The 15,950-nt window shown below is 34.9% G+C and overlaps 4 protein-coding genes across 8 annotated transcripts in view; 2 read left to right on the forward strand and 2 right to left on the reverse strand.

The window, feature by feature from the left end:
- The window catches only part of LOC136413888 (uncharacterized), a 148,456-nt gene that overhangs the window by 46,967 nt on the left and 85,539 nt on the right, over nt 1-15,950 (forward strand). The window lies entirely within an intron of this gene.
- The window catches only part of LOC136413873 (angiotensin-converting enzyme-like), a 44,710-nt gene that overhangs the window by 21,866 nt on the left and 6,894 nt on the right, over nt 1-15,950 (forward strand). The window contains exon 10 of the mRNA XM_066397624.1: nt 14,349-14,489. Coding sequence (XP_066253721.1) covers nt 14,349-14,489 — 141 coding nt within the window. The remainder of the gene's footprint in view (nt 1-14,348; nt 14,490-15,950) is intronic.
- Nucleotides 303-2,660, reverse strand: LOC136413887 (uncharacterized). The gene is made up of 7 exons (XM_066397646.1): nt 2,518-2,660; nt 2,166-2,466; nt 2,004-2,113; nt 1,819-1,956; nt 1,001-1,198; nt 702-947; nt 303-649 (listed from the first exon to the last, which is right to left on the reverse strand). The coding sequence occupies exons 1-7, from the start codon at nt 2,530-2,532 to the stop codon at nt 398-400; spliced, it is 1,260 nt and encodes a 419-aa protein (XP_066253743.1). The 5' UTR covers nt 2,533-2,660; the 3' UTR covers nt 303-397.
- On the reverse strand, nt 6,040-9,216 carry LOC136413890 (uncharacterized). Of its 2 annotated transcripts, XM_066397648.1 has the most exons (5): nt 9,077-9,216; nt 7,864-8,077; nt 7,407-7,466; nt 6,664-7,271; nt 6,040-6,607 (listed from the first exon to the last, which is right to left on the reverse strand). In XM_066397648.1, the coding sequence occupies exons 1-5, from the start codon at nt 9,098-9,100 to the stop codon at nt 6,326-6,328; spliced, it is 1,188 nt and encodes a 395-aa protein (XP_066253745.1). In that variant the 5' UTR covers nt 9,101-9,216; the 3' UTR covers nt 6,040-6,325. The 2 variants fall into 2 exon arrangements, with proteins under 2 accessions (XP_066253745.1, XP_066253746.1); XM_066397649.1 differs by lacking the exon at nt 7,407-7,466.

Consider the following 15,950-nt stretch of genomic DNA (forward strand, 5'->3'; position numbering starts at 1 on the left):
AGCAGTTCATGTTGCTTCTTAAGGACTACATATTTAATGAAATGTTGACATATTTTTAAAAACATGTTCCTTTTGAAAACGTTATAGAAATTTCTGAATTCTAGTGAAATATGCTACATTTACATATTTTGACTCTAAACCAAGCCTTTTCAGCTCTTAAATATCTTTTTTTTTTTATTTTGGCACATAATAGCAATTGTGACTCTGCGTTTTAAGCGCATAATAATGATAATTTATTAATACCTCATTAATACAATTTTTTTATTATTAAAGTGACTCTTCTCGAAAAAATTTTATGGATTATTTAGTCGTTAATTCTAAAGCTGAAACATTTTAATGTTATCAAAACATAAGATTTAGAAAAATCACTCCAATAATTGATTAAAAATTGCCTGATCTACCACTTTTCCCACTTTCCCCAGTCAATCAATCCTAAACCAGATTTCTTCTCCTCTCCAGATTCCAATCCATGTGAAATAAACGAAGACGAATCTCCATGAAACTTATCACATTTCACTTCAACTTGCTCCTTCTTTTCTTCGTGTACATGCACTGGAACTGGTACCTTCACTGGCACCGGAACCTTTTTCTCAACGTAATGCGGTACGTGTTTGATTACTTCATATGGTACTGGTCTTTCTACTGGAACCTTTAAAAATTGCATACATTATAAACTATTTTGACTGTTATGAGAAATTTACCTTTACTTCATATGGTACCTCTTTGATTACTGGCACCTTCACATCCTTATAAACGGGATAAGGCTGTGGAACCTTCACTTCATAGGGAACTTTAACTTCTTTTTCTACTTTATATGGCACCGGTCTATGGACGTATACTTTTACTGGATAAGGCTTTTCTACTGTAACTGGCACTTTGATTTCCTTTTCCACTTTTACTGGATAAGGCTTTTCCACTTTTACTGGTACTGGGTGTTCTTCGTAAACCTAAAACATGATTTTTGTTGAGATATACAAAGAATCTTTGTATCAGTAGGCACCTTGACAGGCACATGGACGATCTTCTCCACCGGATAAGGTTGGGGCACATGTACGGCTACTTTCACTGGTACTTTTATTTCTTTTTCAACGGGATAAGGCACTGGTTCTTTTACCTCATACGGAACTTTTACTTCTTTGTAGACTGGGTATGGCTGGGGCACTTTTACTTCCACTGGATATGGCTGATCTACATGGACCTTGAAATGAGCTTAATATTAGTAAATAGGAGTGAAATTGGGGAGGATTCAAAATATGTTGTTCTCAGTTGATCTTCGCACTTATTTGTCCAATCTCGAAGAAATGAATATTTTTGAAAGAGTTTCCAGAGACAAAGTACTTTGTCGCGTCACAGACATTTGATGTATTAGCGATTTTGTCACGCTACTTAGTTACGCCACAGCAGGGTCGTGTGAAGAGGGATAAAAGGGAATAGAACATATTCATATAGGGTGACAAAATTTACCCAATCTTCTACAACTCAGACCCCCTTGTGAGATTTTTCTTATCTACAAAGATTTGAAGGAGGATTTTGAAGATTGAAATGTGAAATTTTGTTTCTTCAATTTTGGCTGATATAGTTTTGGATAACTCAGATTTAAGATCAGATTTTGAAAATTATTATTCCTGCTTAATCTTGCCAAATTCTCGAGAATTAAACTTACTAGTTTGCATTCATAGAGATTCGTCAGAAAAATTGAGAGTTATTTAAGTGATATATTGAAGGAATCTAGAAAAAAGTCTCTTGACTCTTCCAACTCTCTTATTAACCTAAAAAATTATCCTCTGGATATAATTTCTGGTAGCTGAATTTTCTTACCTTAACTGGCACGTTAACGATTTTCTCTACTGGTACTGGCTTGTGCACCGGAACCTTCTCATGTACGTAAACCTTATAAGGCACTTTCACCTCTTTATATACAGGGTAAGGGTGCGGAACTTTGACTTCCACTGGAACCTATTTATTAAATGTTTAATGCGGAATATAGGGAATAAATTAAGTACCTTAACTTCCTTGTATACCGGCACTTTGACCTCTTTTTCCACCGGATAAGGTTCGGGCACCTCTTTCACTACAGTGACAGTCTTTTCATGCTTCACTTCTTCGATTGGCACTAAAAAGGGCAATTTCATTTTCTTTTATTCGTACATTCCCGTGGAACTTACGCTGGAAAATTGGACATTTAATCTCTCCTCCTCCGATCTCTAAACCATGATGACCAAAATTGGCCACCTCTCCTCCCAACTCTAGTCCTCCTTCAATTCCCCCGCTTAATTCTAAGTGAGAGTCGTCTCCTCCTGAGATTTCTAATCCGTTTTCTTTATGAGGAGGACTGGACCATTTGTGTTGCTCAATACCATGGGCTAGTAATCCAAGAAGAAGGCTTCGTTTTTGATTCTTCGGTTGCACTTTAGATTTTTCTTCTTTTGCCAGACAGGCAGTTGTGATCAGAAGAACCAGGAGGGTCTAGAACAATCACATTTCGTATCCTTTCTGAAAGTTATACTTTTCACTTACTTTGAGAAAAATCATTTTTGGTAACGCTCAGCGAACAAATGCCTCGCACGGAAACTGTAAGAATTGTTGAAATCAATGTATTTATAGAGTATATTAAGACCCTTCCAAATTGATCTGATTTTGCCACTTATTTATTGTACTTAGTGTTTATTCATTATTGAAAAATTCTTAGACTGTCGAGTAGCATGGAGAGGCTGTTTTATTGAAATGAATGTAATATGGCCATTTTCGCCATTTCTTGTTGCTCGCGTACCTACGAGTTGTTCAATCGAAATTTATATTAATTTCCTTACGTTTCGTTTTCTACTGTATGTGTTCCAATTATCTCCTACTATTATTCGTCAAATTGAATACTATTACAAGTCTATATATCTTCATGCTCTCCTTTCAAAACTGATCCGATCCTTATGGTCTTAATTCAAGAAAGCCGGTGCATATTAGCAAATGCATATAGAATAAACGTAACATACTTTTACATCTGACCCAAACTTGTCGCTAATTTATTTGAATAAATTTGCTTTTTTGCCTTCTCATGACTATTTTATTTAAAAATTCTGGGGTTATTATGGCCGGTACGATATGCAGAATTAGGCTGGAGATATTGGTTTTTGCATTCGCTATTATTCATGTTGACATTTAAAGGAACTAGCAGTTTTCTTAATACTCGAGCAAAAACAAGACATTTTTCTTCATGATAAGCACCATTTAAAATTTTTCTTATTGTACGCGTAATGTTTAATTATATTAGCTAACTAATTAAATCTTGAACGATTAACTGGCAGCTAATTAGGATAAGATTAAAACTCAGCAAACTGGGCATTTCTTTTGCATATCTATTTATATTGTTTTTTTAAATTTACTTCATGGTTGTTGTGCAACTAATTGGTGCTAGGTTATTGTACGAATTAACTATATATCTAAATCCAAAATTTATTTCTATGGTCAATGAATTTGTTAGGAACCATATATACCCTGAGAGGTGTTCATGGTATTGCAATGCTACGTCGATGTGTTATTTTTGAATTAGACTTTGCCTGATTAAAAGGTTCCTTATAAAATTACCTTACAAGCAAATTTAGGTGTTTAAGAACAATTATCATTACTTTTTTTATTAGATATACATATATCATTTTCGATCAGGAATCTGATAGAAATTATTCATTTACAATTCTTCAAGACCTCATCATCATTCTGATCACTACTACCATCTACCGACTCTGTGGTAAAACCAACCATTACTTTTACCACGTAGTAGCACAAGTAAGGATCTCTTTATTAAAAGATAATGGTTGCTTCTTTATCCACTAGGGGTCCTATGTTTTACTTATTCTATAATATTTTATCATTCTCTCAACTCTAAGCAAAAATGTTTTAGATAAGATAAATCTCTCTTCTGATGGATTAAATGTGGATGACACAAAATTGATCCATAAAGACGCGTTACGTTCTCTAATAACTATTAGTATTTTGAATATTTTGGCTAAAATGAGGGGTTGCAAAGGTCAATTCTTTAGCTTGATCGATTTTATTCCCTGTTTTCTTTTTTCCGAATAGAAAGATTTATCCAAATTCGATGAATACCTACCTACTCTGTTATCCTAGGAAACACCGCACCTTTAGGCATTACTTCGGGGTTATATTTTGACTCCTGTGCATGTTTTTAGCTATATTACGTTTCTTCTCTTCTCTTCTTCTTACTGCAGTCTCATCATAATGTTGTACACAGTGATCATAATTACATTATCATAAGCTTCTTCTTCAAGCAAAACTTGCCATACCGTCATTATCTTATTGCATTTAACTCTTGCTTTTGATTTAATTTTCTTCAATTTAGCGTATTGAAAAATAGTAGTGCTGTGTCATTTTCTGAACAAAACCAGCATATGCCATCTTCTAACTTTCTTATTCTTTTATGGTATATGCCAAATAGTTTACATCCAGTCATCTCTCATGTTGCTTGGTATTCTCCCCCTTTTTGATTTACCCAAATTTTAATATTTGGGATAAAAATCTTAGTCCATCCCTCATATTATGTCTATCTTCTTTGCCATTTATTTATTAAATCCTCTCTGCCTACGACTTTGCAAGTAACTCCTTAGACATAAATTTTCATTCTCTCTGCGATAATAAGCTATATTGGTAGACTAGCTACAACGGTCAGGAGAACCTCTGTAGATGCGGTTCTGTAGGTTGAAAACAGTATCCTAGTCAGTTGTAAGCTTATTTTCTGCAACAGATTAGCGCAGGACAGAGGATCACAGACATTATAGCGCTGACGAAAAATTTATTCCTGCTGCATCTCTCGTAATTTTGCCGAAGAATTTTCTGAATCACTATTAAGATTTATTGACTTGGACTGGAACATTGTATTCGGAATTTTGTGAATTGGAGTTTTGGAAAATGTGTTGGATTTATGAAAGAAGAATTAGAGGGATTCTCTATTCGATTAAGTGTAATCATTGAAATTGATTGATTTTGCCACGACTTTTTCGCCACTATGGGCGAATAATGAAATTTTTTGGGTTTCTGAGCACCCAGAATTGTTTTAAAAAGAAATTTATCCTGAACCGACTTTCATAAAAATCACGAATTTCTGAGTAAAATAAGCTGATTATCGATTTTTTTCCCTTTTAATACTATGCTGCATATATGTATGTTTTAATTTCCTAATTACTGGAATTTGCTTGAAAGGGAATTTATTATCCATTTTTCATTCACCGACAGATTTTCTGATTTTCCAACTAACAAAAACTGGCTTTAAAAGTTACGGCTTCAGCTTTTCGACGAGGTCTCAAACCTCCAAACCGATTTTCTTGTAGACGAAATGATTCTCCCATTCATAAGTGTTAATCATTCTCTTTGTGATGGGTGATAGATTAACTAGCTGGTCATGAATCATCATATTCTTCAGAAAAAGTAAATAAACCTTTTCAATTGTAAAAGATTCCGTAATAAACCACTGAACCAGCCTTCTAATCATAAACATGCCATCCAAAAACCATGTCGCAAGAACCGAACATTTATTAGCAAAGAAATCCGCGATATGTACGCTCAATACCCATATTTACACGCAAGAGTGGTCAACAAGAACATGCGTATCTAACTCGTACATTGCAGTTTTGTAACCTGATTATCTCTAATTATTAGCAAGATATTTTGAAATTTTCGTTTCTTTCCTATTCGTTTCAATTTTAGTATACTACAAACAATGCCCCGTTGCAAAACACGTATCATACCCAGAAACACTCGTTTGTTCTAAGTTGTCACAATTACTCCTTTATATGTAGTGTATCATGTTTAGAAATATTTTTGTACCATGAAAGAATGGAGTGACACTTGCGGTTGCATAATGACCTGCAAGTCAAGTAGAAACTCGGGCTTTTTATGGATTTATCAGATGTATACATAATTCATTTATAGTGGTCTTAAAGTGAAAGCTTTTGTGGTGACACATTTTTCCTTGTGTGTTTTAGTGTCCATTTTTGCCCAGCGCATCAGATTCAATAAGGAATACTACCGGAGTCGTATAAAAATACTTTTATTTTCTACAAAAAAAATAAGTTATACACAGTAGAAAAACTTAACTTATTTGGCATTTTTTACATAAATAATGAACAAAGAGTTACAAAAATAATATAACAGATCATTTTCACAGTAGACTTGCTAGGAAAGTAAAGGGCATAAATAGAAAAAAAGAAGTCAGAAGTAGACGGCAGAAAATGTCACTCTTTTTAAGAGAAAAAGTGAGTGTTTCAGCTCAGGTAACACATGAAGGGTGCACACACGGTGTGCGCGGGTCGCTGTCAGCTTAATCCCAGTCTCCTCCGTGTCCGTAACCTCCTCCATAACCACCTCCATAACCACCTCCCAAACCTCCTTCGTAGCCTCCATGCTCATAACCTCCATGGACCGGTACTGCGACTGGTACCTTTACAGGTACCGGTATTGGCTTCTCCACGGGGTATGGTACAGGTTTGGCTACAGGGTAAGGTACAGGCCTGTCTACGGCTATTTTAACTGGGTAAGGTACAGGTTTCTCCACTGGGTATGGGACTGGTTTTTCTACTGGGTATGGAGCTGGTACTGGGATCTAAAAGGTTATATCAATTTAATTTTTGATGGTTTATTTTATAGTTCATTACGTACCTTAACGGCAACGGGGTAAGGCTTCTCAACTGGGTATGGCACAGGTTTTTCCACGGCAACCTTAACGGGGTAAGGCACAGGTTTCTCCACTGGTACTGGAATGTTCTTGATTACATGCACTGGGTAGGGTTGGGGCACATGAACTGGGTAGGGTCTGTCTACTGGTACTTTCACAGGAACTGGGATTTCCTTGTAGACTGGGTAGGGTTGAGGTACATGGACTGGGACCTTAACTGGGTATGGAATTTGTTTCTCTACTGGGTAGGGCTGAGGAACGGGTACTTTCACTGGGTAGGGTACGTGCTTGGTGACTGGGTAAGGTTGGGGAACCAACACTTTGACTGGGTAGGGCCTGTCTACTGGGACTTTGACGGGTACATGGACGATCTTTTCCACTGGGTAGGGCTGAGGTACAGGTACTTTAACATGGACTGGTACTTTGACTGGGTAGGGTACAGGTTTCTCTACTGGGTAGGGTTGAGGGACTGGGACTTTGACCGGCACACCGACGGTTTTGGTCACTGGGTAGGGGATGTGTTTTTCTACCGGGTAAGGTACTGGTACTCCCTTGACCACAGTGATGGTCTTGTGTACTGCGGCATGGGAACCTGCGATTGAAGGAGAGTTTTTGCATCTTGATTTATAATAAAATTAGATCAAATTTTAATTTGGTGCTTGATGGGATGAAGATGTTATTACGACAATGACGATCTTTGATGCAAGTCAAGGCAGATCAATCTTACCTAGATCAACGAGTCCCGGGCTACCATAATCGTTGTAGCCGAAACCAGCACCGTCAGAAACTAGTGCATAGAGGCGTATTAATCACAAGGGAATTTTAACAGGATTGAGTGTCGTATTTAGGAGTAGATAAATATGTCGGCCAATCAGTAGGTGCTTTAGTGAGAAACACGTTGCCTTTAATGTTGACACCTTTGATAGCAAGGACAAATTTCACTATTTCTTGTTGAGAGTTGGCTTTCAGTTTAAAAATTTCTCTTCAAGGGTGAAATTGTAGATGGTTCTCTTGTATGAACAAAACACAATTATTTAAATGTTAGTAGATGAACAATCTATTTTTTCATTTCAAGCATTCTTTTCAAGACAACAAAGGGGACTATATAAGTGCAAATACTATAGTTCTGCTAAAGTATATCTCTGTCACGTAAGAGAGTTATGATTCCAAGGGAGGTTTCTTACCAAGATCAATTCCTCCATAGCCTCCTTCCCAGCCTCCAAGTCCTCCATCTAAACCTCCAGCACCAACAGAGTATCCGTGGTCGATGTCGCTTCCATAACCATATCCTAAGCTCAGCAATCCACGCTTGGTCTGCTTCTTTTCTTCGGTCGATTTCTTCTCCTTGCCCTCAGCGTTTACAGCTATTGCTGCAAGGACTAAGATCGACAGTAGTAACTGAAAAAAAGCGAAATTCCTTCAATTATTCGTAATGGATTGTGTCACAAGTGAACTTTTTTCAGTAGCGTTTGCGAAACCAATTAAGTTTAATTATGTCTCTTTGTTTAACAACAATTACGCTTTAAGAGAACAAATGCGCTATTATTTAACTAAACCGTTAAGCCTTATATCATCTTCGTATTGTTGCTATTTCTCTATTAACAATTCCAGATTTGTTGATAAAATATTGGATAAGGTCAGTTTAGCATACTTTCGATTTCCGATAAACAATTTTTGAATGCAGCACAGTCATTAATTTCGGGATATCAGATAGTCATTAATCTTGATTATGATGTAGCGTTCAAATTAATTTGTCTTTTTATTAATTATTGCATGAATTATGGCGTTTTGCTCCAATTTCAGTTTTGCATAATAATTTTAATCGTCTTTTAATAGCATGTTAATACTGGTTTCATTGAGGTCTCTAATTAGAGTAAATTGAATTAGTTTCAATAAACGGTCGATCTTTGAGCTTTGTTAATTCTAAAGAAGAAAAGAAAAATTATGCACAATCTTGACATTTTTCCTATGAAGATTTTTTGCCAAGGAAAAACAAGAGAATATTGGCCTAGACATTCGTTTAGGTCTATTGATCGTTAATCAACCAAAACAAATTCCTCTCAAACGTATAAAAGTTCTTATAAAACCGCATTGTCTACCTAACAGACCATGTGGTTCAATGCCAAGAAAAGTGTAAGTTTTTTTTAAATTTAAATTAATTTGTTCAAACATGACCGGTGAAATTTCAATATCTCAAAATTACTTCCTGTAAGAATATAGAATAATTCTGAAACCTCGAAAAAAGTGAAAACTATTTTTAAAATTTTATGTATAAAAAAGCTGAGCAAGAAAAAATTGGAAAAAACTCCTCCACTGCACTAAACACTGAATTCCACTCGAAAACTAGTCCGTACAACAAAAACACATAATAATGGTACACTATAAGGTACCACTCACCAAAGGCTTCATCGTGGTACACATACAAGGGGGTGCTTGCTAGTTCGAAGAGAACTGAATACCAAAAACATGCCCCCGTTGTCTTTTATAGTCCTGGCCGGATGGTACCGCCGAGCGGTAGCGCACCACTTACCTCTTCGCCGATGGTTCGGTGGTACCACGCAACCATCGTGGGTTGATGCAAGAACTCCTGCTGGCGGCAATGTCGGAGAGTGCGAGTATCTGGCGCGGTTCGGGATGGTGTTTTTATTGGGAATTTTCTTGATTTGATATGAAGTTGGCTTGGTAAGTGGTTTGAAAGGGAGATTGGCGATTAATTGGGTTTAATGCAGAATGGTTTGTGAAGGGTTCCCAAACTTAGTTCCGGCTGCTTTAAACGAGTAAATTTTGCCACCGCAACATTTCTTACTTTGTTATGTTCTCTATTCATACATTGTGCCTTCATTGGATAATATGTATGCAATTAGGCTTCTTAACTATAATACACTAGTTAGTCCAGGTTAGCTGGAAATTATTTTAAAACAGTTAAACTGTTGGGTTAGTCAATAATCCTGTTAATGACTCTTAAGATGTGTTCAGTGTGTTTAAAACTCTTGTTATCTGTACTACCAGATTGTTTTGGTAAAAATATTAAAAACTATCTTGCCGGGATTAGGTCATGCTGGTCAAGAATCTTGAGTATTTTAAAAACTTATATGACTATTATCCCTTAAGTCGGACTTTAAAAAATTTACCCTAAAGGTACGTTCGTGTTGGCCAAAGTTTGTCCTAAAATTTAGAGAATTGTCCCTTACGGTAGGGTTGATTGGTCTCATAAAAACTATCTCTTAGGATCAACTTAAGTTTAAAAAAACCTCAGATTATCATAAATTGTGAAAAGAGTCTACTCGATTTGCTTTAGTGAGCTTTAGATGATATTGAGTAATGAGATACTTTCTCCACAAACTGTTTAGGACACCTGGCCAAAAAAAAAACCATAATTTTGCCTTCTTTCTTAGGCTAAATTCAGGTTAGTCAAGATACTGCGGAATTGTCCCCCTGAATGAGGCAGCAGTTGAGAAAATATTCTGATAGGTGCAATCTAGGTTTAATAAAAATTCAGAAAATATATTACCTCTTCTGAGGTTAGTTTATGTCAGTTAAAAGTCCTAAAATGGAAGCTTATAAGTCAGGGAGGTGCATTAAATTAGGGAAATTTCTTCTTTTTGTTCGTTTCGTCTGTAAACACAGGATAAATCTGTGTTAGTCAAAAGTTTTAGGGATTCTTTTAAAATCGAGACGAATTAGTCAAAATTTGTGAAAATTTTCTCCTACGGATAGAAAAAAATTCACACAATTATTCCCTCTTTTTCAAAGTTAATTCAAATTAATCACAATTTCTAAAAAGTTTTGATTAAATAAAATAAAATATGATTTCAGTTTGTAAAAAAACGCGATAATTCTACCTTATTAGTTTTTTCCAATTTGTTCTGACTTTCGGGGACCATTTTCAAGTTTCATATAATTAATTAGCAAAGAAATTAACCACTAAAGCAGTGGCGTATTTCGATTAACATAAGGAAAAGAGTCATTTAAAAAAATGTCAAATAGATTTGACACAATAGTGCGTACTAAGGCTGGCCAAAACCCAAAACAGGGGCGTACTCGAATTCAAAAATTAGCAAATAGATCTTTTAAATCCGAATTAATAAGAACTAACCATTGCTGAGATTCATTTATGAAAAAGAAGAAAATTTTGAGGAAATCATTTAATTCGACAAAATTCGTTTTCTCATTTAATAACTCACTTTAATTATGATAAAGATTATTCGATATTCACATAAAATATCGGCGTGTTGAGGCTTTAAAATCACAACTGAATTATTTGAAAGAAAACTTTTTAAAACAGTTTCTGTATATCGAAGAAATTTATGTACCTCACTGTAATTTTTTACAAAATTAGCCATATTTTTTCTTTACATCCCCAACAGTACATTATCACGTTAAACAGTAAAAGAGTAGACAGTGGTGTACTGATATTAGGAAATTAGGGTTAAATCTTCCAAAAGGACGATCTTTAAGGAGTTTTTTTAAAGAGGAAAACTGTCGCTGCAATGTTATACAAAATCAGTGAACATTGCTGAGCTTAAGTAAAATTACTTCCTTTGTATTCCCAAAAATTGTCAACAACGGTACTAAAGCTCACAGGTCAGCACCACTCTACGTAGCATATCTTTATATCCAGAAAATACTTTAGTATCTACTATATTTTTCGTCAATATTAAAACTTGTATAAAAAATGTATTTTTCCCGTGGAACAGTTTACCATTTAATTTAGATCAAATATTAGCAAAGATTAAGGCCACGGTCATTTCATCGAAATTCCCGAGAGGATGTTTATTCTCACACCCAATATAGACACCATCTTAATAAATCTTCAAGTAGTTTCAAAATTTAAAGTCACCCGACTATGCATTACACGTAACAGTACCAGTAGTACTACTTTGGATTGAGCCAACCGCCAAGATTGGATTACCGGGTCATCGCGAGTACCACCTGACGCGATGTGTACTTGACGTTACGTAAAGGACGGTCCCTGTACTACAGAATACAAAGTGTGCGTTCGGCTCACATATTTGATGTAATAATGCCTTCATACAGGGGTGCGAAATTTATATGCATGCCACATAATCATGTGATTTGCGATTGGGACCACTCGTCACAGTTTCCGGGTCATTTTACACACCAAGAGAAATTAATTAATTAAATTAAATACCTCTCTTAGATTAAGACCAGTTTTCTGCTCCACATTGTACAAAATTGCTCTTTATGGTATTTGCAAAACGACCTTACGTAATGATGGTTACGCTCATGCATTATTCATTCATCATTCACACGGTAACATGTTACAGTTAGCGATAGATTATCAGACAGTTGTTATGAAAACGTGAAAAGTTCAAAAATTGCAGATGAAGATAGCACGCAGAATACCAATTTGTCTTGATACGCGCCATTACAGAGGAGGCAAAAACGCGTTATATAATGGAAATAGATCATGTAGGTTCAATCCGAAGAAAGCCTGTGTTCCTTCCTTAAACTTGTTTTATTTCTGGGTTCCATATTTACAGGTATTGCAAAATGGCCTTAGAGAATTGCTTATAGTTTAACACAGTTTTATCGGATCGTGCAATTATTCATTAATCATGGGGTCACTTTCTTTTATTTCTTTTCTTTGCATTAGGAAAATTAAAATAAAAAATAAAAGCGTATAATACTTTTATCTTAGTTTAAAAATTTTCTTTTTATTGCACAAGACTAAAAACGATTCTCTAATCCATGGTTTAATTAATCGGACAAGACTACCTTCCTCCTGAAAATGTCAAAGTCGTAAAAATTGATGGCATAATTTGTGTTTGAATTTTCAACACACAATCCAACAGCAACAACCAACATTCCAAATAAATCAGGCCAAAGTATCTATTAATACAGCAAATGCTAAGATTCTTTGATACAGAAAAAGAACGAACAAATAATGGTAATAGTGGTATTCAACTCAATGAGGTACAGCAATGTGTGTGAGAGAACCTCATTCGCTTTAAAAGTCGGGATAAGTACTTTACACAGAATTAGAAAATATGAAATTCAAGGCAAACGAAGAATTTTAAGACAAAAATAAATATATTCCCAAGAATATAAAATATATGGGCATTTTTTTAGTCAAAGTGACATGTTCAAAGGGTAATCTGATGATTTTATTTTCTTACCTTATTGTAAAAAAAAAACAGAAAATATCTTATAGAAGAAATTGACAGACCTATTGGGAAACAAAGGTAAAGAAAACCAAAAAATTAGTGACGTGTCAACATTAAGTACAAAAGGCAACAATCGATATTCGATAGAATAAAATGAATAAAATAAATAATAAGAAAAGAAACGTTTAAACACTATCTTCCTAAAAATAATGCTATGATCTATGCATAGAAAACGTCATGAACTATAGTATATACAGGATAAATTGTGATGGAAAAACATATATTATCTAGGACAGGTAATAGAGATACTAATGATAACGTGAGGATTATGTCGAAAAGGTAAAAGAAAAGAAAATGAATCATCAGTATGAGAAAAAGTGATTCTTGGAGACACTTGAGAAAATACTAATTCTAACTTGAACTAACGTAAACTAAAGCAGAAGACAACTAACTAAAAGATTAATTAAAGCTAGAATTAAAAAATGAAGGGCACATGGATTAAATGAAAATGTAGAGGATTAAGATTCATGGAAAAGGAAAACATATAAAGATAGTGAGATTAATATGATTCATATAGAATCAAATTAACCTGAGTTTCATATTATAGTACAATTAATGGACCTGAAAATAATGAAATTTTACAGAATCAGAAGTGCGTTGAGTAAAAGAGGACAAAATGAATTTTAGAACTTATTACGAAGAAAATTATTTGAAAAGAAAAACAGAACCATCGGTATGCAGATAGAAGGAAATAAAGTTGAACTAAAGGCGAAGAGAAAATATCATAAAATGTGTTAATAGAGATATAAATCAAATTTTATTTTGGGAAAAACTTATTTCCTAAACTCTGCTAGCTCTAGAGATGCTTTCTATACTTCAATGGCACTTTTAAAAAAACTTCATGAAAATATCCCTTCGCAATTACTTATCTAAAACTGCTGCAGCACTCAGATCATACCTATTTGGTAAATTATTTTTATTTTTATAAAACATTACAAAACCAGCAAATTAACGAGAGGCAATAATAAATTACACCTTGGATCTATCTAAGTCCAAACTACTTAGACTGGTAATTTATCGTTGCGACACTTGGTAAGTGTAATCATAACACTCTTGAGGGGCAAGTATTATAGATGCCTTTTGATCGCGTTTCAAAACGCGTTAATTAAGTTTGCAAGGTTACAACGCCTCTTTCCTAGTTTTACAGATTCTTATTTTGTAGAGTTATGTCTATCTACAGACGTCTGATTTCTCTTCAACACATGTAAAAACTATTTCCACAAGGTGATTTATGTAAGTAAAAGAATTTTAGTTGACATTTTCCTACATACAAACAAATTTATTTCCACATAATAAAGATGTTTTTAAACTAGGTGTATCTCTCACGGGTTGACATTAACACTCACGTATTTGTCTCGCATGGATTACACAACTTTGGTTTATAGCAGCAGGTGGGAAAATTATTGTATGGGGTTAAGAAACTGACGCTACTGTTTCTCTATAAGGTCGCCAATTGGTATTTAGCTACCTTTTTGTTGCAGATACTTTGTGAGCACTCTTTTGCAATTCCAAATCTATCGAGCCCTTTGCCAAGCTGCAGGGCAATATGTTCCTGGGGACCACAGAAAATCTTTGCACAAATGCGACATCTACAGGAGCAAGGAAGCTGGGAATATTCTCAAGTAAGTTTGGGTACGAGATTCAGGTTTGATGCATTTTCCGATTTTTGCGAAATTACATGTGGGACCGTCTAAAAAAGTTTTCAATTATCACGTAAACCAGGAACAACGAATGACACAGCCAATTTGGAATTGAGCTCTCTAGCCTTTACATAACAGCGCGTTTTTCTAGGCCTGCGCCCCAATCCTTTTGTGTTTTCTTAATTTTTTTCGAAACCATGCTTCAAGGTTTCCGGATGAAGTAGCACGGGCGGCGACTTATATTGTTTATTGTTAATTATAGAGAAAAATTGGTTTTATTGCTTATTGTTCGTCTGATGTTTATTAAATTCGTTTCCTAATTAATTAGTTATTTTAGAAGCAGTTGAGCAAGCTTGAATTCTTTTGGCTTCAGCTAAGGCTAAATAGAGAATTATACAATCATATTACAAAAATTCGAATGTGTATTTATATGTGAAAGAATTCTACGGATTTCGATACGCTTTGTAATTGAAGAATGTGAATTGTTAATTTTAATGTATGCGGCGAAAACACTTCTACAATCCCTCAACCAGTTACTCCATAGACATAGCTTACCAAATTAAATCAACAAGTTGAATATTTAAAGTCTCTTTAGAAACTCAGGGATTCGGTAAGAAAAGTAGTTTTATAATTGTTTTATTTACACGACGGGTGAGCATTAAAAAAACCTTACAGCGGACGGTGGAACGCAAACGTACGGTATTAGAATTGATGTTTTGGCAATGGGGTAGTCTTACGTCCAGAATGAAACAATAAACTTTGCAAGAAATATTATTAACATATAACCCGAAAAAAAATTAATAATGTGTTTGACAACCCCGTAGATGCGTACACTCTATACTATACTCTCTACTATACACGTCTAGGCATCGACAAACAACCTCGTTCCAAGCAACTTGAACTTTGTAGATTAAGTGTGCCAGAGTCTCTAGAGGATGGGGCAAAATGGGCAATTTTCTCCCTATCATATCCCACACATGTTCGATGGGATTTAAATTCCCTTGTTAAAATCGCTAAGATGGAGATATTGTTGATGTCCTCAGACTCTAGGCATTTTGCATAAGTAGACGGAGGCATAAGAATTAAAGACATCTGTACTAAGCAGCTCACAAAAACTGTTGTCTTAACAAAAAACTGAGGGATCAAACTCTTTTTGCGCAAAATTCCAGAGATAAAATGTTGATCGTGGTATCATAGCTTGCTTTCTATATAATTGTTCTATTGCCAAAACATCAATTCTAAAAAATTATTCCTACTGGGTTTAACACTTCTGATGTCACTGAGTATGTTTACCCATCTCCTTCTTCCATTCCATTCAATTAATTCAAGAAAATGGATAATAAGGACTTCTTAGTATTTATTATCAATTCTATTTAATTATAGAGATCTAACGCTGCGAATCGTGGCGAATTTCTTCTCTTCTCTCATCTTTCTTCTTCGTTC

Source organism: Euwallacea similis, chromosome 15 (genome assembly GCF_039881205.1).
Source record: "Euwallacea similis isolate ESF13 chromosome 15, ESF131.1, whole genome shotgun sequence".
Classification (NCBI taxonomy): domain Eukaryota; kingdom Metazoa; phylum Arthropoda; class Insecta; order Coleoptera; family Curculionidae; genus Euwallacea; species Euwallacea similis.

Coding starts and splice junctions, on each gene's coding strand:
- LOC136413890 (XM_066397648.1), bottom strand. CDS start 9,100: ATGTGTACCACGATGAAGCCTTTG. Junction 7,467..7,863: donor CTATGGAGGAATTGATCTTG/GTAAGAAACCTC, acceptor TCTATGCACTAG/TTTCTGACGGTGCTGGTTTC. Junction 7,272..7,406: donor CCCGGGACTCGTTGATCTAG/GTAAGATTGATC, acceptor CTTCAATCGCAG/GTTCCCATGCCGCAGTACAC.
- LOC136413887 (XM_066397646.1), bottom strand. Junction 948..1,000: donor TCGTCCATGTGCCTGTCAAG/GTGCCTACTGAT, acceptor ATCATGTTTTAG/GTTTACGAAGAACACCCAGT. Junction 650..701: donor AGGTACCATATGAAGTAAAG/GTAAATTTCTCA, acceptor CAATTTTTAAAG/GTTCCAGTAGAAAGACCAGT.